At 40.5% G+C, this 26,473-nt stretch overlaps 2 protein-coding genes across 2 annotated transcripts in view; both read left to right on the plus strand.

Annotated features, from left to right (window-relative positions):
- ank2a (ankyrin 2a, neuronal) overlaps window positions 1–26,473 on the plus strand; it is a 68,633-nt gene that overhangs the window by 25,226 nt on the left and 16,934 nt on the right. Inside the window, exons 39-43 of the mRNA XM_082535443.1 lie at window positions 11,430–11,507; window positions 11,725–11,856; window positions 12,025–12,165; window positions 12,264–12,474; window positions 12,757–12,832. Of these exons, the coding sequence (XP_082391569.1) occupies window positions 11,430–11,507; window positions 11,725–11,856; window positions 12,025–12,165; window positions 12,264–12,474; window positions 12,757–12,832 (638 nt within the window). The remainder of the gene's footprint in view (window positions 1–11,429; window positions 11,508–11,724; window positions 11,857–12,024; window positions 12,166–12,263; window positions 12,475–12,756; window positions 12,833–26,473) is intronic.
- On the plus strand, window positions 910–4,352 carry LOC309708642 (uncharacterized protein; the record flags this gene model as incomplete). Its single annotated transcript, XM_082536870.1, has 3 exons — window positions 910–2,187; window positions 3,436–4,027; window positions 4,327–4,352. 3 exons carry the CDS (start codon window positions 910–912, stop codon window positions 4,350–4,352), a joined length of 1,896 nt encoding a protein of 631 aa, XP_082392996.1.

The following is a 26,473-nucleotide window of genomic DNA, read 5'->3' on the forward strand; positions in this document are numbered from 1 at the left end:
AAAAACAAACAATATCATGTTGTTTGTGCTTGATTACTAGCCAATTTATTATTACATAATTCATGTTCTATGATTTTCTTTAGCCACTGCTTTCTCCTTTGTTGTTTTATTTCTTTAAATTATTATTATTTTTTTGTACTAAGTTACTTTCATTCACTCATTCACACAAATTTTAAATTTGGTTTACACTGTTTTACCTCACTATTTTTATTTTCTATATATGCTATCATGTCACAAAACTATAGGATTCTAGCAGTAACAACTTGTAAGCTATAATATTTAATAATAGTGAACACATCAAATAGAGTGTAAATGCTAAATATAACAGTATTTTATACTAACTAACAGTTCTATATATTGTGTTGCTTACAGTTAGTAGGTATTGAAAAGAGACTAAAACAGTCAAGTAACAGTGATTCTCTTACTTTGCTTACCTCATATTTTCACTCACTCAAATACCTTATAATTTTTTTAATTCAAAGTTTATTATTTAAAAAAATGTTTATTTGTTGGCAAACATGACTATAATAGCAACAATCTTGAGAAGTTTTGTTTGTCTGTTTTCAGTCCTTCTTGTACCTTTGTTCCATATGTAGGTTTATCTGTTTCATCTTGTTTTTGGTATATCTTGCAATTCATTTTTAATGCATAGTCAAACAATTTAGATTATTATGGTACTTATTTACATTCTATTCATTTTGTTACACCTCTTGGCTTTGCTTATGCTGTTGCTGCTCTACCGCTCTTCAAGTGTCTGGGAACTACTTTGTCTTCTTTGGTCTTCTTTTTGAGACTTCCTTATTCTCTGCCTTGTCATCTTCTAACTCTGTGAACTGAAGATGGATTTTTGATGGCATTATCTTGATGACAATTTTCTGATGTCTCTCTCCCCCACTTCATTTGTCCCTTATGTTCTGTACCCTTTTTGGTTCTGAAATATTTTTCACTGAAGACGATGAATCTGAATCAACGGAGACATTCTCCTTAAGAACTAATCAACCTCTTGACCCTGCAACCCTTGCGAGCCCAGATCTCCTGTCAGACACACAAGATGTCAGAATGTCTGCTATCTTTACTCCAGATATCTATGAAGAAAGAGCTGAAACTAATAAATCGGAAGAAAGAGAATCTGTGGCCACTGTAGAACAGTTCAAAGACAGAGTAGAAAAGGCTGGTGAAATTAACGATCGGACGAATGTTAGTAAACTGAGAGGACAACAAATTGATGATATCAAAGATAAATTTTCACTCTATGGGGCCAATACCCTTGAAGAGCCAGTCATAAAGAACATTGAGAAACAAAGTTTAAGTAGATCTTACACAGATGTTAGAGACATCACATTGTTCTCCCCCCCTACCACACAGACAGAAAAATGCCTTGGCCAGAAATCTGCTAGGACATGTGGTTCTCAAGAAGATCTTGTCCAAGATGGATTTGAACAGGTCATTGAGAAGCATGCAAACAAAAAACACCCCCCAGATATCAAGAAACCTATTCGGAAAAAACTTAGAGACAGATCGCGTTCTGGATGTAGCAGTTCTGAGGGAGAGTTGGAAAGGATGAGCTCTGAGGAGTCTTTAGATGGTGATACTATTCTTAAAGAGAGTAGCCTTTTATCCACCCAAGTTGTCGAGCCACCAGCTTCTCCTTTGGTGGTTGAGACACCTATAGGATCAATAAAGGACAGGGTAAAAGCTTTACAGAACAAAGTTGAAGAGGAAGAAGTGCAAAAAGATACTAAAGTCTTTACATACGATGGAAAATCTTCTATTACCGCAAAGAAAATGGAGGAAGCTATGCCAGAACTTCCCAGAGTTCCTAAGTCACCTAGATCTCAGACAGAAAGATTAGAGGAAACTATGTCAGTGAAGGACCTTATGAAAGCTTTCCAAACTGGGGAGGACCCGTCAAAAAGTAAATCTGGGCTTTTTGAACACCAATCCTTGCAGTCTTCTTGTATTTCCACATGGATTTCTGAATCACCAGGTTCGGAAACAGTGCATGATATAGAACAAAGACCTACACAGGAGCCAAAATCACAAATCCAAACTCAAAGGCCCACGATTTTCCATCAACAGAGTAGTGTCAAGAAAGGTGATCAAACAGACATCAAGGATGAACCAGCAAACCTAATCAGCTGTAAAGAATCCCAGTTCACTTCAGACAGTGTTTATATTGAAAAGATGGTTACATTTAGTGATACTGTTCAACGAGATGATGAAAGTGTTAGCCCATTGCGAGAAGTATCAAACTTGTCAGAGAAGGAGGGAATCTCTGTGAAACATCTGATAAAAACATTCCAGACTGGGCAAGAAGATCAAAAAAGTAAAGTGGGACCTCATTCAACACTGATATTAGATTCTAATGATTCTGAAGAGAGAGAGACAACTGAACAAAGTCCTACACAGGAGCCAGAATCACAAAGCCAATCTCAGAGACCCACGGTTTTCCATTCAAAGAGTGACGCTGATGTACACGGCATCATAAAGACAGACACAGATGATCAATCACAAAGTTTAATCAAAACGGAACCACAGTTAATTTCAGACATTTCCCTGTTGAGAAAGACAGTTACGTTTGCTGACACAGTTCAGTATGATGCTGTTAGCCCACAGCAAGATGTGCAAGAGTTTTCAGAAAAGCAAAATGTGTCTGTTAAGGAGCTGATGAAAACATTCCAGTCTGTAAAAGACCCCTCAAAAACTAAAGTGGAACTTTTTGAACACAAACCTGTGGCTTCCTCTATTTCAACATTAATATCCCATTCAGGAGATTCTGCAGAGATACAGAGTACTGAACAAAGTCCTACAAAACAGATAAATACTCAAATCCAAAGTCAGAACCTCACAAATGTACATCAACAGAGTGATGCCAAGCAATATGACCAGGCAGAATTGGTTGATCAACCAGTAACCTTAATCAAAAAGGAATCACAGATAATTTCAGATATTCCTTATGGAAAGTCACTAATATTTGTAGATACACTTCAGGGTGATCAATTGTGTCTTAATAAGGGGCCAAAGATGTTACATAAAGATGCCATGTCTGTGAAGGAGCTGAGGAAAACATTTGAGTCTCAGAAAGACCCTTTGAAGAGTAAAGTTGGAGCACTAGAGTCAGAGTCAGGCATTAAGTGGAGTGAACACAGTCCCAGAAATGAGCCAAAATTGCAAACCCAAATGCAGAATATCACAACTTTCCAACCGCAGAGAGATATGAAGGATTTAGAGGCCCAAACTGGCCCTCTACAGAATCCTGAGAGTTCACAACAAATGTTAGATATTTCTTATTTTGGAGAAACAGTAAAAAATCCTTATGGAATTCAGTTAGATGACGGAAGGGTTAGCTCTTGGAGTGATGATTCAGAGTTATCAAGAAGGATAATGCAACTCGAAGAACCGGCTATTAGAAAGAGTATATCTGATGATTCACAGATTAGCCCTGATCGCAGACCTTCTGAGGACTTTAGTGCAGACATAAAAGCTGAGCTGGAGGAATGTCCAAAGTACCAGCAGTTCAAGCAAACAGCTTCAGATGTCAGACATCAACTTGAGACACCTGAAGAGGAGAGCTTTGCTCAGGATTCTGATACTTATTTTGAGGAAGACATAAGTCCCAAGTATCTTGAGAGTCACAAACATAAAGGCATTGATAAATCCTCAGAGACTAGTGTTATTACAACATATCACTCCAGCACTGGTGAGAGAGACAGTTCTGAAGGACTCATGTCAGGACTGAGCAATGAAATCCATTCGTACTCTACTAAAGAAGATGGAATGTACATTATACCATCAGAGGAAGATCAAATCCAAGTAGAGATAAAAACATCTAGTCAGGCTGATGTAATTAGAGAGAAAGAACTCATGCCAACTTCAGTAACTGAGACTTCACTCCAGGAGGTTTGCATTGACAAAAAGGTACATCAGCAATCATATGAGCAATCTGCAAAACCAAAAGAGATGGCAGGGATGCTATCCCTGCTGAACAGTGACCTGGATCAGTACCTCAAGGACAAGCCAGTGAAAAGTGAGCATGCAGAGGAGGTTGTTGTTCAGGAAAACTTTGAACAAGTTATTCACACCAAAATACATCATTCTTCTAGTGCTGATATGAAGGATGATATTAATGATGAAGAGACACAGATTGATGTGGCTAAAGTAAAAGAACTAACACCATGTTCTATATCAGAGACTCCATTTCAAGAAACTTGCATTCAGAAAAGCTTAAGCCTACAACAGTCTTCAACGGAAAAGCAATCTACATCTGAGAAAAATATGTCTGGCATGTTGTCACTTCTCAATAATGACTTAAATCAACATCTTCAGGAAAGGCCAATGGCAGTACAATCTGAACCAGAAGAAGATCTAGTCCATGAAAGTTATGAAGAAACTGTATTGTCAAGTAATGATTTACAGGACAAACTAGGTGGTGAGGAAAATGAAGTCCTGCAGACTAATGTAATTACAGAGAAAGGACTCACACCAACTCCTGTGAGCGAGACTCCATTTCAAGAAAATTGCACTGAGAGAAACTTAAAACAACAAGAATCTGCAAGTGAAAAGAATATGTCAGGCCTGATATCACTTCTTAGCAGTGACCTAGTTCAACATCTCAAAGAAAAGCCAGTGACAATACAATCCCAACCACAAGAAGAGCTAGTCCATGAGAGGTTCCAACAAGTCATATTGACACGTGATGATTCGGAGGGCAAAATAAAGGGAGAGCCAAATGAAGAGCTTCAGACAGATGTAATTGGAGACAGAGAAATACCAAGTTCAGTGTTGGAAACTCCATTCCAAGAAGTTTGCATAGAGACAAAGGCACACCACCAGCCATCTACATCTGAGAAAAATATGTCTGGCATGTTGTCACTTCTTAGCAGTGACTTATATCAACATCTTGAGGAAAAGTCTGTGGTAGTGCAATCTGAACCAGAAGAGGATGTAGTCCATGAGAGTTGTGAACAAACTATAGTGAAAAGCAATGATTTACAGGTCAAAATAGGGGAAGAAACAAATGAAGAGCTGCTGACTGATTTAATTAGAAAGGAAAAATTCACAGCAACTTTGGTAAGTGACACTCCATTCCAGGAGGTTTGCACAGAGAGAAAGGCACACCACCAGCAATCTACGTCTGAGAAAAATATGTCTGGCATGTTGTCACTTCTGAGTCATGACTTAGATCAACACCTGAAGGAAAAGCCAATGGCAATGCAGTCTGAACCAGGAGGAGATCTAGTCTGTGAGAGATGGGAACAAATTATAATAAAAAGTAATGATTTACAGGTCAAAATAGGGGAGGAGCCAACTGAAGACCCACAGACTGATGAAATTAGAAAGAAAGAGCTCATGCCAACTTCAGTAACTGAGACTCCATTCCAGGAGGTTTGCATTGACAAAAGGGCACATCAACAATCATATGAGCAATCCGTAAAACCAAAAGAGATGGCAGGCATGCTATCCCTGCTGAACAGTGACCTGGATCAGTACCTCAAGGACAAGCCAGTGAAAAGTGAGCATGCAGAGGAGGTTGTTGTTCAGGAAAACTTTGAACAAGTTATTCACACCAAAATACATCAGTCTTCTAGTGCTGATATGGAGGATGAGATGAATGCACAGACAGATGAACAGACACCGATTAATGTGGCTGAAGTAAAAGAACTAACACCATGTTCTATATCAGAGACTCCATTTCAAGAAACTTGCATTCAGAGAAACTTAAACCAACAACAGTTTACAACTGAGAAGAATATGTCAGGTATGGTATCACTTCTTAGCAGTGACCTAGTTCAACATCTCAACGAAAAGTCAGTGACAATACAATCCCAGCCACAGGAAGAGCTAGTCCATGAGAGGTTCCAACAAGTCATATTGACAAGTGATATTTCAATAGACATGATAAGGGGAGAACCAAGTGAAGACCTTCAGACAGATGTAAGTGGAGGCAGAGAACTAACACCAAGTTCAATGGTGGAAACTTCAATCCAAGAAATTTACATAGAGAGAAAGTCACAGCACCAGCCATCTGCATCTGAGAAAAATATGTCTGGCATGCTATCACTTCTGAGTCATGACTTAGATCAACATCTTGAGGAAAAGTCTGTGGCAATGCAATCTGAACCAGAAGAACATCTAGTCCACGAGAGATGTGAACAAATTATATTGTCCAGTAATGATTTACAGGACAAAATAGACGGTGAGGCAAATAAAAACCTGCACACTGATGTAATTAGAGAGAAAGAAATCATGCCAACTTTGGCAAGTGAGACTCCATTCCAGGAAGTTTGCCTTGAAAAAAAGGTACAATATCAACAATCATACGATCCATCTACAGAACCAAAGGAGATGTCAGGCATGCTATCCCTGCTGAACAGTGACTTGGATCAGTACCTCAAGGACAAGCCAGTGAAAAGTGAGCCTACAGAGGAGGTTGTTGTTCAGGAGAATTTTCAGCAAGTTATTCAAACCAAAATACATCAGTCTTCGAGTGCTGATATGGAGGATGAGATAGGTGCACAGATGCATGACCAGACACAGATTGATGTGGCTGAAGTAAAAGAACTGACACCATGTTCTATATCAGAGACTCCATTTCAAGAAACATGCATTGAGAGAAATTTAGAACAACCAAAGTCTACTACTGAGAAGAATATGTCAGGTATGGTATCACTTCTTAGCAGTGACCTAGTTCAGCATCTCAACGAAAAGTCAGTGACAATACAATCCCAGCCACAGGAAGAGCTAGTCCATGAGAGGTTTCAACAAGTCATATTGACACGTGATAATTTGGGGGGCAAAATAGAGGGAGAATCAAAGGAAGAGCTTCAGACAGATGTAATTGGAAACAGAAAATCAGCTTTGGAAACGTCATTCCAAGACGTTTGCATAGAGACAAATGTGCATCACCAGCCATCTACATCTGAAAAAAATATGTCTGGCATGTTGTCACTTCTTAGTCATGACTTAGATCAGCATCTTCAGGAAAAGTCTGTGGTAGTGCAATCTGAACCAGAAGAGGTTGTAGTCCATGAGAGATGTGAACAAACTACTGTGAAAAATAATGATTTACAGGTCAAAATAGCAGAAGAGGCAAATGAAGAGCTTCAGACAAATGTAATTGGAGACAGAGAATCAGTGTTGGAAACTCCATTCCAAGAAGTTTGCATAGAGACAAAGGCACACCACCAGCAATCTACATCTGAAAAAAATATGTCTGGCATGTTGTCACTTCTTAGCAGTGACTTAGATCAACATCTTGAGGAAAAGTCTGTGGTAGTGCAATCTGAACCAGAAGAGGATGTAGTCCATGAGAGATGTGAACAAACTACTGTGAAAAATAATGATTTACAGGTCAAAATAGCAGAAGAGGCAAACAAAGAGCTTCAGACAAATGTAATTGGAGACAGAGAATCAGTGTTGGAAACTCCATTCCAAGAAGTTTGCATAGAGACAAAGGCACACCACCAGCAATCTACATCTGAAAAAAATATGTCTGGCATGTTGTCACTTCTTAGCAGTGACTTAGATCAACATCTTGAGGAAAAGTCTGTGGTAGTGCAATCTGAACCAGAAGAGGTTGTAGTCCATGAGAGATGTGAACAAACTACTGTGAAAAATAATGATTTACAGGTCAAAATAGCAGAAGAGGCAAATGAAGAGCTTCAGATAAATGTAATTGGAGACAGAGAATCAGTGTTGGAAACTCCATTCCAAGAAGTTTGCATAGAGACAAAGGCACACCACCAGCAATCTACATCTGAAAAAAATATGTCTGGCATGTTGTCACTTCTTAGCAGTGACTTAGATCAACATCTTGAGGAAAAGTCTGTGGTAGTGCAATCTGAACCAGAAGAGGATGTAGTCCATGAGAGATGTGAACAAACTACTGTGAAAAATAATGATTTACAGGTCAAAATAGCAGAAGAGGCAAACAAAGAGCTTCAGACAAATGTAATTGGAGACAGAGAAATACTAAGTTCAGTGGTAGAAACTCCATTCCAAGAAATTTGCATAGAGAGAAAGGCGCACCACCAGCCATCTACAACTGGGAAAAATATGTCTGGCATGCTATCAGTTCTTAGTCATGACTTAGATCAGCATCTTCAGGAAAAGTCAGCAGTAGTGCAATCTGAACCAGAAGAGGAACTAGTCCATGAGAGCTACAAGCAAGTTATAGCAATAAAGGATTTCAAACAAGAAACTCATGCCTTATCTCCTGAACATAAAATGATGTCACCAGGAGATACAATTTTTGACAGCCTGGATATCACTAAAAAACAACCTTTAGAAAGTGGTTGGCACACATGTTCTAAAGAAGATGAAGGCCTGAAGAGTTTTTCATCTGAGGAAATTAAAACGGAATGGATGGTGGATGCACATGACTATAAAAGTGACCATGAAGATGTTAGTGTTGCTGTCTCTGATTCTGTTCTTTTTCAAGTACCAAGTAGTTTTAACACACTACAGCGACCGGCTGATTTAGAAAATCTAAACACTGTTGTATTTGATGACCCAGCTAATGAGTCATGTCATCGAGATTCACTAGAAGCTAGCCCTCTTGTGGAGGATAAATCGTCACAGAAATCCCCTGATTCAATTGAACCAAGCCCTACCAAAGAATCTCCTTGTCCAGACTCTCTTGAGGGAAGTCCTACTCAGTCAAACAATGCAGATGTTAAGATCCCAGCAAAGACTGCTGTATATGAAGATTATGCTTCCCAGCTCCGAGCATGTTTTGCTTATGAGAAAAATATTTACTCAGATGAATGTGAGCATGTTGAGCATGATAACAATCTTGAGACAACTGAAATACACAGTGAAAATAAAGAAGACAAATATTCTGAATCCACAAAGAGAGTAGCTCATGGTGAGAGTCTTCACATGTTTGTAAGGCAAGGCTGTTTTGACACAGAAGAAAGGGCGGTTGATGGCACCAATAAACAGTTAACACCAGAAGAGGAGATGTTTAAAATGGCTGCAAAGATCAAAACATTTGAGGAGATGGAACAGGAGTCTAAACTGCGGATAGAAAAATCTTTTGATGCTATTGTACTATCAGAAACAAATGGTCATGAAAATGGTGAGGTTGATCTTAAATCTGGCCCGGTTTCACAGTCTGTCCCACAAGATGCAATAGAGAAAATAACAGAGAAATGTGTGACAGAAAGCATTCACAGACAAAAGGAGGCACTGAATATTACTTTTAATAAGAAGGAAGAAACTCAGTCAGATCCTAAAAGTACTCACTCAGTTGACAGTTCACTGTGTTTAACTGCAACTCCAGATGAACCTGAACAAGAATGTGAGTACTCTGTGCCACACAAAGATAAAGACACTATTGGAGGTGCAGTCACTGACATTCCTTTTTCTGGCTCAGATGAACATCATTTAAATGATGACAAAGAAGTTGGATCACCATTTACAATCGGTTCAGCTTCAGTCAGCCAACCTCAGACTACGGTGTGTACTAAAGAAGGAGAATTTGTTGTAGAGTGTGAGGGTCTTTGCATTTCAGAGGACAGAAAAACACCAGATAAAACACCAGGTGATGAAAAAACCCCTGATCCATTTCAGTTTCAAGAGGGAAAGCTATTTGAAATGACCAGAGGTGGAGCTATTGACATGACAAGAAGCCTCGATGAAGAAAGGGAAGCATATGCATTTTTTCATATTGGGAAACATCCAGTTGATGAAGTTGTCCCAGAAGAGACTGAACACTCTCAATCAAAGTCTTTAACTTTACAGATGAATGATTATGTCTCAGATGTAACCCATCAAGAAACCCCAAATTCATATTTGACTCAGGGTACCAGTGACAAAGCATCTAGTCCCAATTCTGAAACTGTCATCGTAGCTACAAGTGGAAAATCACAACTTGAGAAGCCACTTACTAAAGTTCAATGTGCCAGCTCTAGCTCTGCTTTAGACAATAAAAGCCTTGAAAGTCTCGGTCTAAGCTATCTAGACTCTACCATAGCCGATCTTCAATCAGACATATCCACAGTCGCTCATTCATTCTACTCAGACCAGAGCCATGATTTCTCAGATGATGATGATGATGATGATGATGATGATGACGTTGAGGAGGAAGAAGACCAGTGCTCAGTCATAGAGATGGCCTTTTCATCTGGTCAGCCTAGCATGCCAGCATATAATCAGGACTCACCCACACCTTTGACAAAACCAGCCACGGCAGTTAAGGGAGATGGTCATTATAAAAAAGCCAAGAAAGACACACAGATATCTCAAGTTCATGGAGAAGAAAAAAGTTCCACCTTGGCCCGTAGGACTAGATCTGAGGCTAGTGACATAAATAAATCCTCTGTAAAAGACAGCAGGAGTTATTCTGATGGTAGTCAGCCCACTAATACAACTGACCTTTCCCCTTCCAAACTTACTGTAATGACACAAGAAAAAGCTTTACCTCATATGATCTCGACATGCTCTTCTCCAAGGAAAGACAGCCAACTGTCCATGACTATAGAAACATCTGTTAGGCCTTCTTTGGATACCGATGATATAAGTAGCGCTAGTCACAAGAGCCCAGATTCTGTTATCTTCACATATGACATTCCTGCTTCGCATAGTTCAGGTTCTGATGGCAGTAGAGTAGAGCCAACAGAGCATTTGTCTTGTGAGACAGTGGATGTATTTGAATCCAGGCCTGCCTGGAATGAAACAGTGGAAACTCAGATGCAGAGAGTCATCGATGACCAAACTTCAGAATGTACGGCAGGTATGGCCAGACTCAAAGTGGGTTTTTACATTCTTATCTCTTCCTCTCAGCTGCAAGAGCCTTTTCCCTCCTCCTAAGAACAATATCAACATTACTCATTTTGCATTGCTTTCATATGTTGTGACTTGTCTGGTCCCACCTTGCACAGCTTAGTGTATTTTGTATGTGAGTATGTGTGCCCCTATGTGTATATTTTTGTGTTGTGCATGTAAGTTACTTTCCCATCTGTGTTTGTGAATATGCAGTCTCAAGATTGAATGGCCATGTTGGCTAAAGAAATAGTCTAAGTAGTTTCAATGAAGACTTATTGATTATAGATGAATGAATGATTATTATATGAGAGTATTGTCTGTACTAATAATCCAGCTTTACTATTATCAAAATAAGGAAAAGCAGATCTATAACATTACTTACACTAATGACTGAAAAGCATGATGTGCTGACCGTGACTAGTCATTTGTAAGAAAACATTAATTCGTATCAAATTTCAGCCTTTATGTTATCATCTACGTCATTATTACAGATCTACATTTATTTTACAGCCTATAGCATAGAATCCTCGTGAAATATTATTTTACACGTACACATTCACATAACATATACTTGCAATATGTAAAATAAAATTTTACTCGGTATATTTTCACTTCAGGAGTTGTTAACATTTAATGTTTGGCTATGTTGGCATTTTTTTTAGTCGATTGGCAGGAAGATGCTGACAGGAAAGAGGAGACATTAGCTATCATTTCAGATCTTCTTGGCTTCAGCTGGACTGGTAAGCTGTCAAATTATGCAATTAATTTTAAGTTTTATATTTTAAATTTTAAATACGCAATGTACTTTAGGAAGAGGCTGTATTTTAGGTAGAGGCTGTATTTACTGCATTTTTCAAATGTTATTTTAACTTTAACTCAACTATTCATCATCAGGAACAGATGATATTATACATAATTCAACCCTTTTGTTATTTGATTTGTTCTCCACCTCTCAAGAACTTGCAAGAGAACTGGAATTCAGTGAAGATGATATTCAGCTAGTGAGAACAGAGAATCCTAATTCCCTGCAAGAGCAGAGCCATGCTTTACTGCAGCGCTGGGTTGAACGTGAGGGAAAACACGCCACAGGTCCATAACATTTTGTCCTGCCAGATATGCCTTTATGAAATTATTTGTGCATTTGGTAGACCCATATTCAAATCGCTGATTGAATACAAATGTTTTATTTTCAGTTTTTACGTAATAGAAATGAATGTCTTCTAGTCATCTATTAATAAATTATTGATTCTTCCACAGAGGACTGTCTGATTAAGAGGCTGACTAAGATCAACCGCATGGACATTGTTCATCTTATTGAAACCCAGATGAACAAGTCAGTTCAAGAGCAAACATCTAGAACTTATGCAGAGATAGAGAAGACACTGGATCACAGTGAAGGTAGTTGTACTTCTTAGCACACTGAACACCCTACCTTACACCAAGCTCCCTGTGTGTTTACGTTCATTCATATATATACATATATATGTTGTTTTTAGTGTCAGTAGCCTTATCTTCAGTCCAAGAGGATGCAGATAGCCCCAGAGTCGTGAGAAAAGTGGAGTCAGATCGCAGACCACCCCCAGCTGTTTCAGAAGAGGACCTCTCAGTCGCTTCCCTACTGGATATTCCTTCGTGGGCAGAGCCTGTTGGACAGATCCATTCGGAGAGCATGCATGGTGACCTATTGGAGGAGCTTGAAATCCCGCAGTAAGTTATTCATTTGAAAATATTCCTGACTCTGCAAAATGCACTGGCAGTGCAACACAATGTCAGATCAAACTACTCCTTTTCTCAAGCCTAATGTTTCCCACCAAGTTGTCCTCAGGAAACAGAACAGTGTCCTATCCTGCTTCAGGCTGTTCTTTGTGTCATATAGTGGGTGCAGTTCTTTGGGTGTGTTTCCCTTTTAGCTTGTCAGATTAGGACTCTGAGATGCACATTTATCATCAAAGTCAGATTTTGTGACCTATCTTTCTTTTTGTTCTGCAGTGAGTTGAATCCTAACTTGTGGACCTCTGAGAATGTAATTACACGTGAATCAAGTCAAGACAACTTAGATGAGCAAGTAAGTATGCAGCCTACTTCAAAAGAAGCTGCATTTGGGAGCCAAGCAACTCAGGTTTATGACCCCAAAGTGAAAGACCAGGAAGCTCATTTCATCAGCTCTTTCCAAGGTGGAGCTCAAGTCAAAGATGGTCAAAGCCTAGAGCACTGTGGTTATGAAGACAAGCAAGGTCAATCCTGTGAAATTCACTCATCTCACTCATCTTTTTCTGTCAGAGACTTTACTCTGAGGCTGTCAGAGTCAGACAAAATTGAAACTGATATCAGTAAGCTTTGTAATGAATTACATTGTGCACCCTTGTTTTGCAGTAGAGATCCAGCCAGTTCTAGTGAGATCACAGCCCAGTTCAAGAGAGTACTCTATAGTCATGACAAGACCACACAGGTTTCAGGTGTGGACATGGACACCAAACCCTTCAAGTTAAGCAAAGAAGAAATAACAAAGTGCAATGTATATAGTGAAGTCATTCTGGAAAACTTGCCCTTCATTGATGATAATGCTGATATGCAGGCAACTGAACTCAATATTGCAACAGCTAAGTCCAGCAACGTGAATCCATTTAAAAATGGCATACAGACAATGATGCCATGCAGTCAGACAACCTGTCGCCCTCATTGTATGGCTTGTGACTCAACTGAGATGATCTGTAATTGTTATTCTACTACTCCAAACAGTAACAATGTTGTAGCAGCAGCAAACAGGTCCTGCATTACTGAGCCAGAGAATTTGTCTTTCCACTATTTCCAGCCTGTCACTTATCTCACACTACAAACACCTGAGTGTGGTATCACATTACCTTCCACTTTTATAGACTGCAGCCGATTGACCCCTGATTCTTTAGCATCTGAAGAGCAGTGTGGCTCCCTTTCTCCCGCTAATGAAAGTGGTCACTTCCTTCCAGATGCATGGATGTTAAATGAATCTGTACCTAGATTGTCATCCCCCGAATCTGTCATGTCAGTTAGTGATTATAGAGCAATGTCACCTGACTCTCCTCAGGGTGGGGAAAGAGTATTACCTCCAGACTTTTCAAGTATATTTGATGAGACCTATGCACTCTCTGTTATGTCTGAGAGATGTAGTTCTCCAGAAGTTACAAACAACTTCACTGAAAATGAATATAACACCTGTGAGTCATGTAGTTACGACCACAAACTGCTTTTTGGGTCAAAGGCTTTTGTTCCTGTAATTTCACACTCTAGACCAGTATCGAATGACTATCTAATCTCTAAATATAGTCCAAGACATGAGGGTGAAAATTTAAAGAAAGAATCCAGAACATTCTCACCTGTGATAGTAGAAAATGAATATGATCTTTCAGTTCACAAAGGAATATCTTCACCTGACTTGTGTGCAGCTATTCATGACTATTTATCTACAGATAGGGATTGCCGACCATCTTCCCCACAATCGCAAACTTCTCAGTGCAGTTTTTCATTTCTTGAACTATTGCTGTCACAGCCAATTCGCACACAGCTAATGAATCAACACTGTCATTATTATTTACAGTATTCAGGAGAAAATCCATCCTCACCATCCCTGATGCCAACTTCTTACCAAAAATTCAGTGTAAAGGAAGCAGGTCAAAGTAGCCCTTTGATGGAGGACTATGTAGATTGTGATTGCCCTCCGTCTATCCCCCAGCAATCTGCCACATCAGTTTATCTTCCACCACATTTTTCTGCTTCACAGCACCAACATAATGCATGTGATGTCAAGCAATATACTATAAAGAATTGCTCATCTCATCTTAATCAATGGCGAGATGATAAAACCACAGATGCATCAGATTCATTGATATGTCACATGAAAGGACGAGAAATACCAATTATGGATTCATCTACTCTTACATGTGTAGAAGTCAAAATCATTGACACTGAAGACTTGGGCTGTTCAGCTAAAGAAGAAGAGTCATTTCAATTTAAGCCACTAGTTTCTGGAGTCCAAAAATTAAGAGAGGAAAGGAGTCAATCTTACCTTGATTACTGGTTTTCAAAGCTGGAAGCAGAATCTTTAGAAAATAATTCATTACCAGGGAAGTCAGTTGAAGATTTAACAACAAAGCCAAAATTGGCTCCAGAATACAATGAAATGAAAGCGACTATAAATTTGACTTCGGTGAAAGAATTATCACCTACCAAAGACCAACACCAAAAACTTGAAACTTGTGACAACTTGCAAAAAATATCTTTAGCCCAACCACTTGTGTTTGACTTAGTGGAGAGACCAAAATACATTTTGGACTTTCCAACGATAACTCAATTCTCTAACACAAAAAAACCCTTAAATGAAACTGTAAACAAAGACTGTCAGTATGAGAAGGAAGCACTAAGGCCATGTTTGAAAATTTCACATACATCGCTAGGAAAACAGAGGGATTATGTATTTCCTGAAGATACAAAAAGTTTGGGGACCGTATGCACTCTAACTGAAAAGGAGTTAACCCTTATCAGTGACTTGAGAACAGTACCTACACAAGTTTTTGAGGATAACAAAAAAAATTCAAAAGATTTCTATTCTTCAGATATTGAACTTACACGCTCAGCTTTTAATGTAAAATCATGCCTAAGATTGCGGCCAAAATCTCCTGAATCATTGGAGTCTGATGATGAATTTAGTCCTCTCTCTCCTGACTCACCTGTTACTCAGTTCAGATGTCCCCATAATGAGTACAATGAAGAATTGCTAAGGCCTGCTTCAAGACCTTTGACCTATGCACAGGTTGTGCGAGGCTTTACACATGACAACGAATGTGACACTTTATTTGACTTCCAAAGTAGTGACTTGAGAACTATGCCTTCTGCGTCTTCGCCATCAGAAGCATCTGATACAGAACATACCCTTTGTTTTCTAGACGAGTGGGTGGTGGAATTAAAGCCCCAGTCTCCTGAATCACTAGAGTCTGAAGGTGAATTTAGGCCGCTCTGTCCGGACTCACCTGTTCCTCAGTTCAGATGTCCCCATAATGAATGTAATGCGGAATTGTTAGGGCAAAGGTCGGTTACACCAGAATCAGCATTTTCAGACTGGGAAGATTCTGATTTGCGTCTGGAAATTATGTTTGATGAGATCAGACCAGTGTCCTCTCAGTCACATTCATCTGATTTTAGTCTGGATCTGTTGTCAGATAATAGAGCATTGTCTCCAGAGTTTGTGTCTCCTGGTTTGGACTTTTCACTCTTGAACAGTTGGCTGGCAGACTTTAGATCATCCTCCCCAGAATCTTTGGTGTCAGTTCATCAATGTCCTCATTCTTCTTCCCTGATGTTAAGTCCAACAATCAGTCGACATTGTAACTACTACTTGCAATATTCTGAAAATAGGCCCACGTCACCTCTTTCAACAATTTCCAATAATGATGATTTAGAATCTTGTCTTGCACAAATGTTTGAAGACAACAGACCAGATTCACCAGATTCCTACTCTTCAAATGTTGAAGTTAAACACTCAGCTCTTACTGTAAAATCATCGCCTTTGCTGCCTGCTTCAAGAACTTTGACCTATGCACAGGTTGTGCGAGGCTTTACACATGACAACGAATGTGACACTTTATTTGACTTCCAAAGTAGTGACTTGAGAACTATGCCTTCTGCATCTTTGCTATCAGAAGCATCTGATACAGAACATACCCTTTATCTTCTAGACGAGTGGGTGGCGGAATTAAGGCCACAGTCTCCTGAATCGCTGGAGTCTGAAGGTGAATTTAGGCCGCTCTCTCTGGACTCACCTGTTCCTCAGTTCAGATGTCCCCATAATGAATGTAATGCGGAATTGTTAGGGCAACGGTCAGTTACACCAGAATCAGCATTTTCAGACTGGGAAGATTCTGATTTGCGTCTGGAAATTATGTTTGATGAGATCAGACCAGTGTCCTCTCAGTCACATTCATCTGATTTTAGTTTGGATCTGTTGTCAGATAATAGAGCATTGTCTCCAGAGTTTGTGTCTCCTGGTTTGGACTTTTCACTCTTGAACAGTTGGCTGGCAGACTTTAGAGCATCCTCCCCAGAATCTGTGGTGTCAGTTCATCAATGTCCTCATTCTTCTTCCATGTTGTTAAGTCCAACAATCAGTCAACATTGTAACTACTACTTGCAATATTCTGAAAAAAGGCCCACGTCACCTCTTTCAACAATTTCCAATAATGATGATTTAGAATCTTGTCTTGCACAAATGTTTGAAGACAACAGACCAGATTCACCAGATTCCTATTCTTTAAATGTTGAAGTTAAACACTCAGCTCTTACTGTAAAATCATCGCCTTTGCTGCCTGCTTCAAGAACTTTGACCTATGCACAGGTTGTGCGAGGCTTTACACATGACAACGAATGTGACACTTTATTTGACTTCCAAAGTAGTGACTTGAGAACTATGCCTTCTGCATCTTCGCCATCAGAAGCATCTGATACAGAACATACCCTTTATCTTCTAGACGAGTGGGTGGCGGAATTAAGGCCACAGTCTCCTGAATCGCTGGAGTCTGAAGGTGAATTTAGGCCGCTCTCTCCGGACTCACCTGTTCCTCAGTTCAGATGTCCCCATAATGAATGTAATGCGGAATTGTTAGGGCAAAGGTCGGTTACACCAGAATCAGCATTTTCAGACTGGGAAGATTCTGATTTGCGTCTGGAAATTATGTTTGATGAGATCAGACCAGTGTCCTCTCAGTCACATTCATCTGATTTTAGTCTGGATCTGTTGTCAGATAATAGAGCATTGTCTCCAGAGTTTGTGTCTCCTGGTTTGGACTTTTCACTCTTGAACAGTTGGCTGGCAGACTTTAGAGCATCCTCCCCAGAATCTGTGGTGTCAGTTCATCAATGTCCTCATTCTTCTTCCCTGATGTTAAGTCCAACAATCAGTCAACATTGTAACTACTACTTGCAATATTCTGAAAATAGGCCCACGTCACCTCTTTCAACAATGTCCGATAATGATGATTTAGAATCTTGTCTTGCACAAATGTTTGAAGACAACAGACCAGATTCACCAGATTCCTACTCTTCAAATGTTGAAGTTAAACACTCAGCTCTTACTGTAAAATCATCGCCTTTGCTGCCTGCTTCAAGAACTTTGACCTATGCACAGGTTGTGCGAGGCTTTACACATGACAACGAATGTGACACTTTATTTGACTTCCAAAGTAGTGACTTGAGAACTATGCCTTCTGCATCTTCGCTATCAGAAGCATCTGATACAGAACATACCCTTTATCTTCTAGACGAGTGGGTGGCGGAATTAAGGCCACAGTCTCCTGAATCGCTGGAGTCTGAAGGTGAATTTAGGCCGCTCTGTCCGGACTCACCTGTTCCTCAGTTCAGATGTCCCCATAATGAATGTAATGCGGAATTGTTAGGGCAAAGGTCGGTTACACCAGAATCAGCATTTTCAGACTGGGAAGATTCTGATTTGCGTCTGGAAATTATGTTTGATGAGATCAGACCAGTGTCCTCTCAGTCACATTCATCTGATTTTAGTTTGGATCTGTTGTCAGATAATAGAGCATGGTCTCCAGAGTTTGTGTCTCCTGGTTTGGACTTTTCACTCTTGAACAGTTGGCTGGCAGACTTTAGAGCATCCTCCCCAGAATCTGTGGTGTCAGTTCATCAATGTCCTCATTCTTCTTCCCTGATGTTAAGTCCAACAATCAGTCAACATTGTAACTACTACTTGCAATATTCTGAAAATAGGCCCACGTCACCTCTTTCAACAATGTCCGATAATGATGATTTAGAATCTTGTCTTGCACAAATGTTTGAAGACAACAAACCAGATTCACCAGATTCCTACTCTTCAAATGTTGAAGTTAAACACTCAGCTCTTACTGTAAAATCATCGCCTTTGCTGCCTGCTTCAAGAACTTTGACCTATGCACAGGTTGTGCGAGGCTTTACACATGACAACGAATGTGACACTTTATTTGACTTCCAAAGTAGTGACTTGAGAACTATGCCTTCTGCATCTTCGCCATCAGAAGCATCTGATACAGAACATACCCTTTATCTTCTAGACGAGTGGGTGGCGGAATTAAGGCCACAGTCTCCTGAATCGCTGGAGTCTGAAGGTGAATTTAGGCCGCTCTCTCCGGACTCACCTGTTCCTCAGTTCAGATGTCCCCATAATGAATGTAATGCGGAATTGTTAGGGCAAAGGTCGGTTACACCAGAATCAGCATTTTCAGACTGGGAAGATTCTGATTTGCGTCTGGAAATTATGTTTGATGAGATCAGACCAGTGTCCTCTCAGTCACATTCATCTGATTTTAGTCTGGATCTGTTGTCAGATAATAGAGCATTGTCTCCAGAGTTTGTGTCTCCTGGTTTGGACTTTTCACTCTTGAACAGTTGGCTGGCAGACTTTAGAGCATCCTCCCCAGAATCTGTGGTGTCAGTTCATCAATGTCCTCATTCTTCTTCCCTGATGTTAAGTCCAACAATCAGTCAACATTGTAACTACTACTTGCAATATTCTGAAAATAGGCCCACGTCACCTCTTTCAACAATGTCCGATAATGATGATTTAGAATCTTGTCTTGCACAAATGTTTGAAGACAACAGACCAGATTCACCAGATTCCTACTCTTCAAATGTTGAAGTTAAACACTCAGCTCTTACTGTAAAATCATCGCCTTTGCTGCCTGCTTCAAGAACTTTGACCTATGCACAGGTTGTGCGAGGCTTTACACATGACAACGAATGTGACACTTTATTTGACTTCCAAAGTAGTGACTTGAGAACTATGCCTTCTGCATCTTCGCCATCAGAAGCATCTGATACAGAACATACCCTTTATCTTCTAGACGAGTGGGTGGCGGAATTAAGGCCACAGTCTCCTGAATCGCTGGAGTCTGAAGGTGAATTTAGGCCGCTCTGTCCGGACTCACCTGTTCCTCAGTTCAGATGTCCCCATAATGAATGTAATGCGGAATTGTTAGGGCAAAGGTCGGTTACACCAGAATCAGCATTTTCGGACTGGGAAGATTCTGATTTGCGTCTGGAAATTATGTTTGATGAGATCAGACCAGTGTCCTCTCAGTCACATTCATCTGATTTTAGTCTGGATCTGTTGTCAGATAATAGAGCGTTGTCTCCAGAGTTTGTGTCTCCTGGTTTGGACTTTTCATTCTTGAACAGTTGGCTGGCAGACTTTAGAGCATCCTCCCCAGAATCTGTGGTGTCAGTTCATCAATGTCCTCATTCTTCTTCCATGATGTTAAGTCCAACAATCAGTCAACATTGTAACTACTACTTGCAATATTCTGAAAAAAGGCCCACGTCACCTCTTTCAACAATGTCCGATAATGATGATTTAGAATCTTGTCTTGCACAAATGTTTGAAGACAACAGACCAGATTCACCAGATTCCTACTCTTCAAATGTTGAAGTTAAACACTCAGCTCTTACTGTAAAATCATCGCCTTTGCTGCCTGCTTCAAGAACTTTGACCTATGCACAGGTTGTGCGAGGCTTTACACATGACAACGAATGTGACACTTTATTTGACTTCCAAAGTAGTGACTTGAGAACTATGCCTTCTGCATCTTCGCTATCAGAAGCATCTGATACAGAATATACCCTTTATCTTCTAGACGAGTGGGTGGCGGAATTAAGGCCACAGTCTCCTGAATCGCTGGAGTCTGAAGGTGAATTTAGGCCGCTCTCTCCGGACTCACCTGTTCCTCAGTTCAGATGTCCCCATAATGAATGTAATGCGGAATTGTTAGGGCAAAGGTCGGTTACACCAGAATCAGCATTTTCAGACTGGGAAGATTCTGATTTGCGTCTGGAAATTATGTTTGATGAGATCAGACCAGTGTCCTCTCAGTCACATTCATCTGATTTTAGTCTGGATCTGTTGTCAGATAATAGAGCATTGTCTCCAGAGTTTGTGTCTCCTGGTTTGGACTTTTCACTCTTGAACAGTTGGCTGGCAGACTTTAGAGCATCCTCCCCAGAATCTGTGGTGTCAGTTCATCAATGTCCTCATTCTTCTTCCCTGATGTTAAGTCCAACAATCAGTCAACATTGTAACTACTACTTGCAATATTCTGAAAATAGGCCCACGTCACCTCTTTCAACAATGTCCGATAATGATGATTTAGAATCTTGTCTTGCACAAATGTTTGAAGACAACAAACCAGATTCACCAGATTCCTACTCTTCAAATGTTGAAGTTAAACACTCAGCTCTTACTGTAAAATCATCGCCTTTGCTGCCTGCTTCAAGAACTTTGACCTATGCACAGGTTGTGCGAGGCTTTACACATGACAACGAATGTGACACTTTATTTGACTTCCAAAGTAGTGACTTGAGAACTATGCCTTCTGCATCTTCGCCATCAGAAGCATCTGATACAGAATATACCCTTTATCTTCTAGACGAGTGGGTGGCGGAATTAAGGCCACAGTCTCCTGAATCGCTGGAGTCTGAAGGTGAATTTAGGCCGCTCTCTCCGGACTCACCTGTTCCTCAGTTCAGATGTCCCCATAATGAATGTAATGCGGAATTGTTAGGGCAAAGGTCGGTTACACCAGAATCAGCATTTTCAGACTGGGAAGATTCTGATTTGCGTCTGGAAATTATGTTTGATGAGATCAGACCAGTGTCCTCTCAGTCACATTCATCTGATTTTAGTCTGGATCTGTTGTCAGATAATAGAGCATTGTCTCCAGAGTTTGTGTCTCCTGGTTTGGACTTTTCACTCTTGAACAGTTGGCTGGCAGACTTTAGAGCATCCTCCCCAGAATCTGTGGTGTCAGTTCATCAATGTCCTCATTCTTCTTCCCTGATGTTAAGTCCAACAATCAGTCAACATTGTAACTACTACTTGCAATATTCTGAAAATAGGCCCACGTCACCTCTTTCAACAATGTCCGATAATGATGATTTAGAATCTTGTCTTGCACAAATGTTTGAAGACAACAGACCAGATTCACCAGATTCCTACTCTTCAAATGTTGAAGTTAAACACTCAGCTCTTACTGTAAAATCATCGCCTTTGCTGCCTGCTTCAAGAACTTTGACCAATGCACAGGTTGTGCGAGGCTTTACACATGACAACGAATGTGACACTTTATTTGACTTCCAAAGTAGTGACTTGAGAACTATGCCTTCTGCATCTTCGCTATCAGAAGCATCTGATACAGAATATACCCTTTATCTTCTAGACGAGTGGGTGGCGGAATTAAGGCCACAGTCTCCTGAATCGCTGGAGTCTGAAGGTGAATTTAGGCCACTCTCTCCGGACTCACCTGTTCCTCAGTTCAGATGTCCCCATAATGAATGTAATGCGGAATTGTTAGGGCAAAGGTCGGTTACACCAGAATCAGCATTTTCAGACTGGGAAGATTCTGATTTGCGTCTGGAAATTATGTTTGATGAGATCAGACCAGTGTCCTCTCAGTCACATTCATCTGATTTTAGTCTGGATCTGTTGTCAGATAATAGAGCGTTGTCTCCAGAATTTGTGTCTCCTGGTTTGGACTTTTCATTCTTGAACAGTTTGCTGGCAGACTTTAGAGCATCCTCCCCAGAATCTGTGGTGTCAGTTCATCAGTGTCCTCATTCTTCTTCCCTGATGTTAAGTCCAACAATCAGTCAACATTGTAACTACTACTTGCAATATTCTGAAAAAAGGCCCACGTCACCTCTTTCAACAATTTCCAATAATGATGATTTAGAATCTTGTCTTGCACAAATGTTTGAAGACAACAGACCAGATTCACCAGATTCCTACTCTTCAAATGTTGAAGTTAAACACTCAGCTCTTACTGTAAAATCATCGCCTTTGCTGCCTGCTTCAAGAACTTTGACCTATGCACAGGTTGTGCGAGGCTTTACACATGACAACGAATGTGACACTTTATTTGACTTCCAAAGTAGTGACTTGAGAACTATGCCTTCTGCATCTTCGCTATCAGAAGCATCTGATACAGAATATACCCTTTATCTTCTAGACGAGTGGGTGGCGGAATTAAGGCCACAGTCTCCTGAATCGCTGGAGTCTGAAGGTGAATTTAGGCCGCTCTCTCCGGACTCACCTGTTCCTCAGTTCAGATGTCCCCATAATGAATGTAATGCGGAATTGTTAGGGCAAAGGTCGGTTACACCAGAATCAGCATTTTCAGACTGGGAAGATTCTGATTTGCGTCTGGAAATTATGTTTGATGAGATCAGACCAGTGTCCTCTCAGTCACATTCATCTGATTTTAGTCTGGATCTGTTGTCAGATAATAGAGCATTGTCTCCAGAGTTTGTGTCTCCTGGTTTGGACTTTTCACTCTTGAACAGTTGGCTGGCAGACTTTAGAGCATCCTCCCCAGAATCTGTGGTGTCAGTTCATCAATGTCCTCATTCTTCTTCCCTGATGTTAAGTCCAACAATCAGTCAACATTGTAACTACTACTTGCAATATTCTGAAAATAGGCCCACGTCACCTCTTTCAACAATGTCCGATAATGATGATTTAGAATCTTGTCTTGCACAAATGTTTGAAGACAACAGACCAGATTCACCAGATTCCTACTCTTCAAATGTTGAAGTTAAACACTCAGCTCTTACTGTAAAATCATCGCCTTTGCTGCCTGCTTCAAGAACTTTGACCAATGCACAGGTTGTGCGAGGCTTTACACATGACAACGAATGTGACACTTTATTTGACTTCCAAAGTAGTGACTTGAGAACTATGCCTTCTGCATCTTCGCTATCAGAAGCATCTGATACAGAATATACCCTTTATCTTCTAGACGAGTGGGTGGCGGAATTAAGGCCACAGTCTCCTGAATCGCTGGAGTCTGAAGGTGAATTTAGGCCACTCTCTCCGGACTCACCTGTTCCTCAGTTCAGATGTCCCCATAATGAATGTAATGCGGAATTGTTAGGGCAAAGGTCGGTTACACCAGAATCAGCATTTTCGGACTGGGAAGATTCTGATTTGCGTCTGGAAATTATGTTTGATGAGATCAGACCAGTGTCCTCTCAGTCACATTCATCTGATTTTAGTCTGGATCTGTTGTCAGATAATAGAGCGTTGTCTCCAGAATTTGTGTCTCCTGGTTTGGACTTTTCATTCTTGAACAGTTGGCTGGCAGACTTTAGAGCATCCTCCCCAGAATCTGTGGTGTCAGTTCATCAGTGTCCTCATTCTTCTTCCCTGATGTTAAGTCCAACAATCAGTCAACATTGTAACTACTACTTGCAATATTCTGAAAAAAGGCCCACGTCACCTCTTTCAACAATTTCCAATAATGATGATTTAGAATCTTGTCTTGCACAAATGTTTGAAGACAACAGACCAGATTCACCAGATTCCTACTCTTCAAATGTTGAAGTTAAACACTCAGCTCTTACTGTAAAATCATCGCCTTTGCTGCCTGCTTCAAGAACTTTGACCTATGCACAGGTTGTGCGAGGCTTTACACATGACAACGAATGTGACACTTTATTTGACTTCCAAAGTAGTGACTTGAGAACTATGCCTTCTGCATCTTCGCTATCAGAAGCATCTGATACAGAATATACCCTTTATCTTCTAGACGAGTGGGTGGCGGAATTAAGGCCACAGTCTCCTGAATCGCTGGAGTCTGAAGGTGAATTTAGGCCGCTCTCTCCGGACTCACCTGTTCCTCAGTTCAGATGTCCCCATAATGAATGTAATGCGGAATTGTTAGGGCAAAGGTCGGTTACACCAGAATCAGCATTTTCAGACTGGGAAGATTCTGATTTGCGTCTGGAAATTATGTTTGATGAGATCAGACCAGTGTCCTCTCAGTCACATTCATCTGATTTTAGTCTGGATCTGTTGTCAGATAATAGAGCATTGTCTCCAGAGTTTGTGTCTCCTGGTTTGGACTTTTCACTCTTGAACAGTTGGCTGGCAGACTTTAGAGCATCCTCCCCAGAATCTGTGGTGTCAGTTCATCAATGTCCTCATTCTTCTTCCCTGATGTTAAGTCCAACAATCAGTCAACATTGTAACTACTACTTGCAATATTCTGAAAATAGGCCCACGTCACCTCTTTCAACAATGTCCGATAATGATGATTTAGAATCTTGTCTTGCACAAATGTTTGAAGACAACAAACCAGATTCACCAGATTCCTACTCTTCAAATGTTGAAGTTAAACACTCAGCTCTTACTGTAAAATCATCGCCTTTGCTGCCTGCTTCAAGAACTTTGACCTATGCACAGGTTGTGCGAGGCTTTACACATGACAACGAATGTGACACTTTATTTGACTTCCAAAGTAGTGACTTGAGAACTATGCCTTCTGCATCTTCGCCATCAGAAGCATCTGATACAGAATATACCCTTTATCTTCTAGACGAGTGGGTGGCGGAATTAAGGCCACAGTCTCCTGAATCGCTGGAGTCTGAAGGTGAATTTAGGCCGCTCTCTCCGGACTCACCTGTTCCTCAGTTCAGATGTCCCCATAATGAATGTAATGCGGAATTGTTAGGGCAAAGGTCGGTTACACCAGAATCAGCATTTTCAGACTGGGAAGATTCTGATTTGCGTCTGGAAATTATGTTTGATGAGATCAGACCAGTGTCCTCTCAGTCACATTCATCTGATTTTAGTCTGGATCTGTTGTCAGATAATAGAGCATTGTCTCCAGAGTTTGTGTCTCCTGGTTTGGACTTTTCACTCTTGAACAGTTGGCTGGCAGACTTTAGAGCATCCTCCCCAGAATCTGTGGTGTCAGTTCATCAATGTCCTCATTCTTCTTCCCTGATGTTAAGTCCAACAATCAGTCAACATTGTAACTACTACTTGCAATATTCTGAAAATAGGCCCACGTCACCTCTTTCAACAATGTCCGATAATGATGATTTAGAATTTTGTCTTGCACAAATGTTTGAAGACAACAGACCAGATTCACCAGATTCCTACTCTTCAAATGTTGAAGTTAAACACTCAGCTCTTACTGTAAAATCATCGCCTTTGCTGCCTGCTTCAAGAACTTTGACCAATGCACAGGTTGTGCGAGGCTTTACACATGACAACGAATGTGACACTTTATTTGACTTCCAAAGTAGTGACTTGAGAACTATGCCTTCTGCATCTTCGCTATCAGAAGCATCTGATACAGAATATACCCTTTATCTTCTAGACGAGTGGGTGGCGGAATTAAGGCCACAGTCTCCTGAATCGCTGGAGTCTGAAGGTGAATTTAGGCCACTCTCTCCGGACTCACCTGTTCCTCAGTTCAGATGTCCCCATAATGAATGTAATGCGGAATTGTTAGGGCAAAGGTCGGTTACACCAGAATCAGCATTTTCGGACTGGGAAGATTCTGATTTGCGTCTGGAAATTATGTTTGATGAGATCAGACCAGTGTCCTCTCAGTCACATTCATCTGATTTTAGTCTGGATCTGTTGTCAGATAATAGAGCGTTGTCTCCAGAGTTTGTGTCTCCTGGTTTGGACTTTTCATTCTTGAACAGTTGGCTGGCAGACTTTAGAGCATCCTCCCCAGAATCTGTGGTGTCAGTTCATCAATGTCCTCATTCTTCTTCCCTGATGTTAAGTCCAACAATCAGTCAACATTGTAACTACTACTTGCAATATTCTGAAAAAAGGCCCACGTCACCTCTTTCAACAATGTCCGATAATGATGATTTAGAATCTTGTCTTGCACAA

Source organism: Aulonocara stuartgranti (genome assembly GCF_965226115.1).
Source record: "Aulonocara stuartgranti genome assembly, chromosome: 6".
NCBI lineage: Eukaryota > Metazoa > Chordata > Actinopteri > Cichliformes > Cichlidae > Aulonocara > Aulonocara stuartgranti.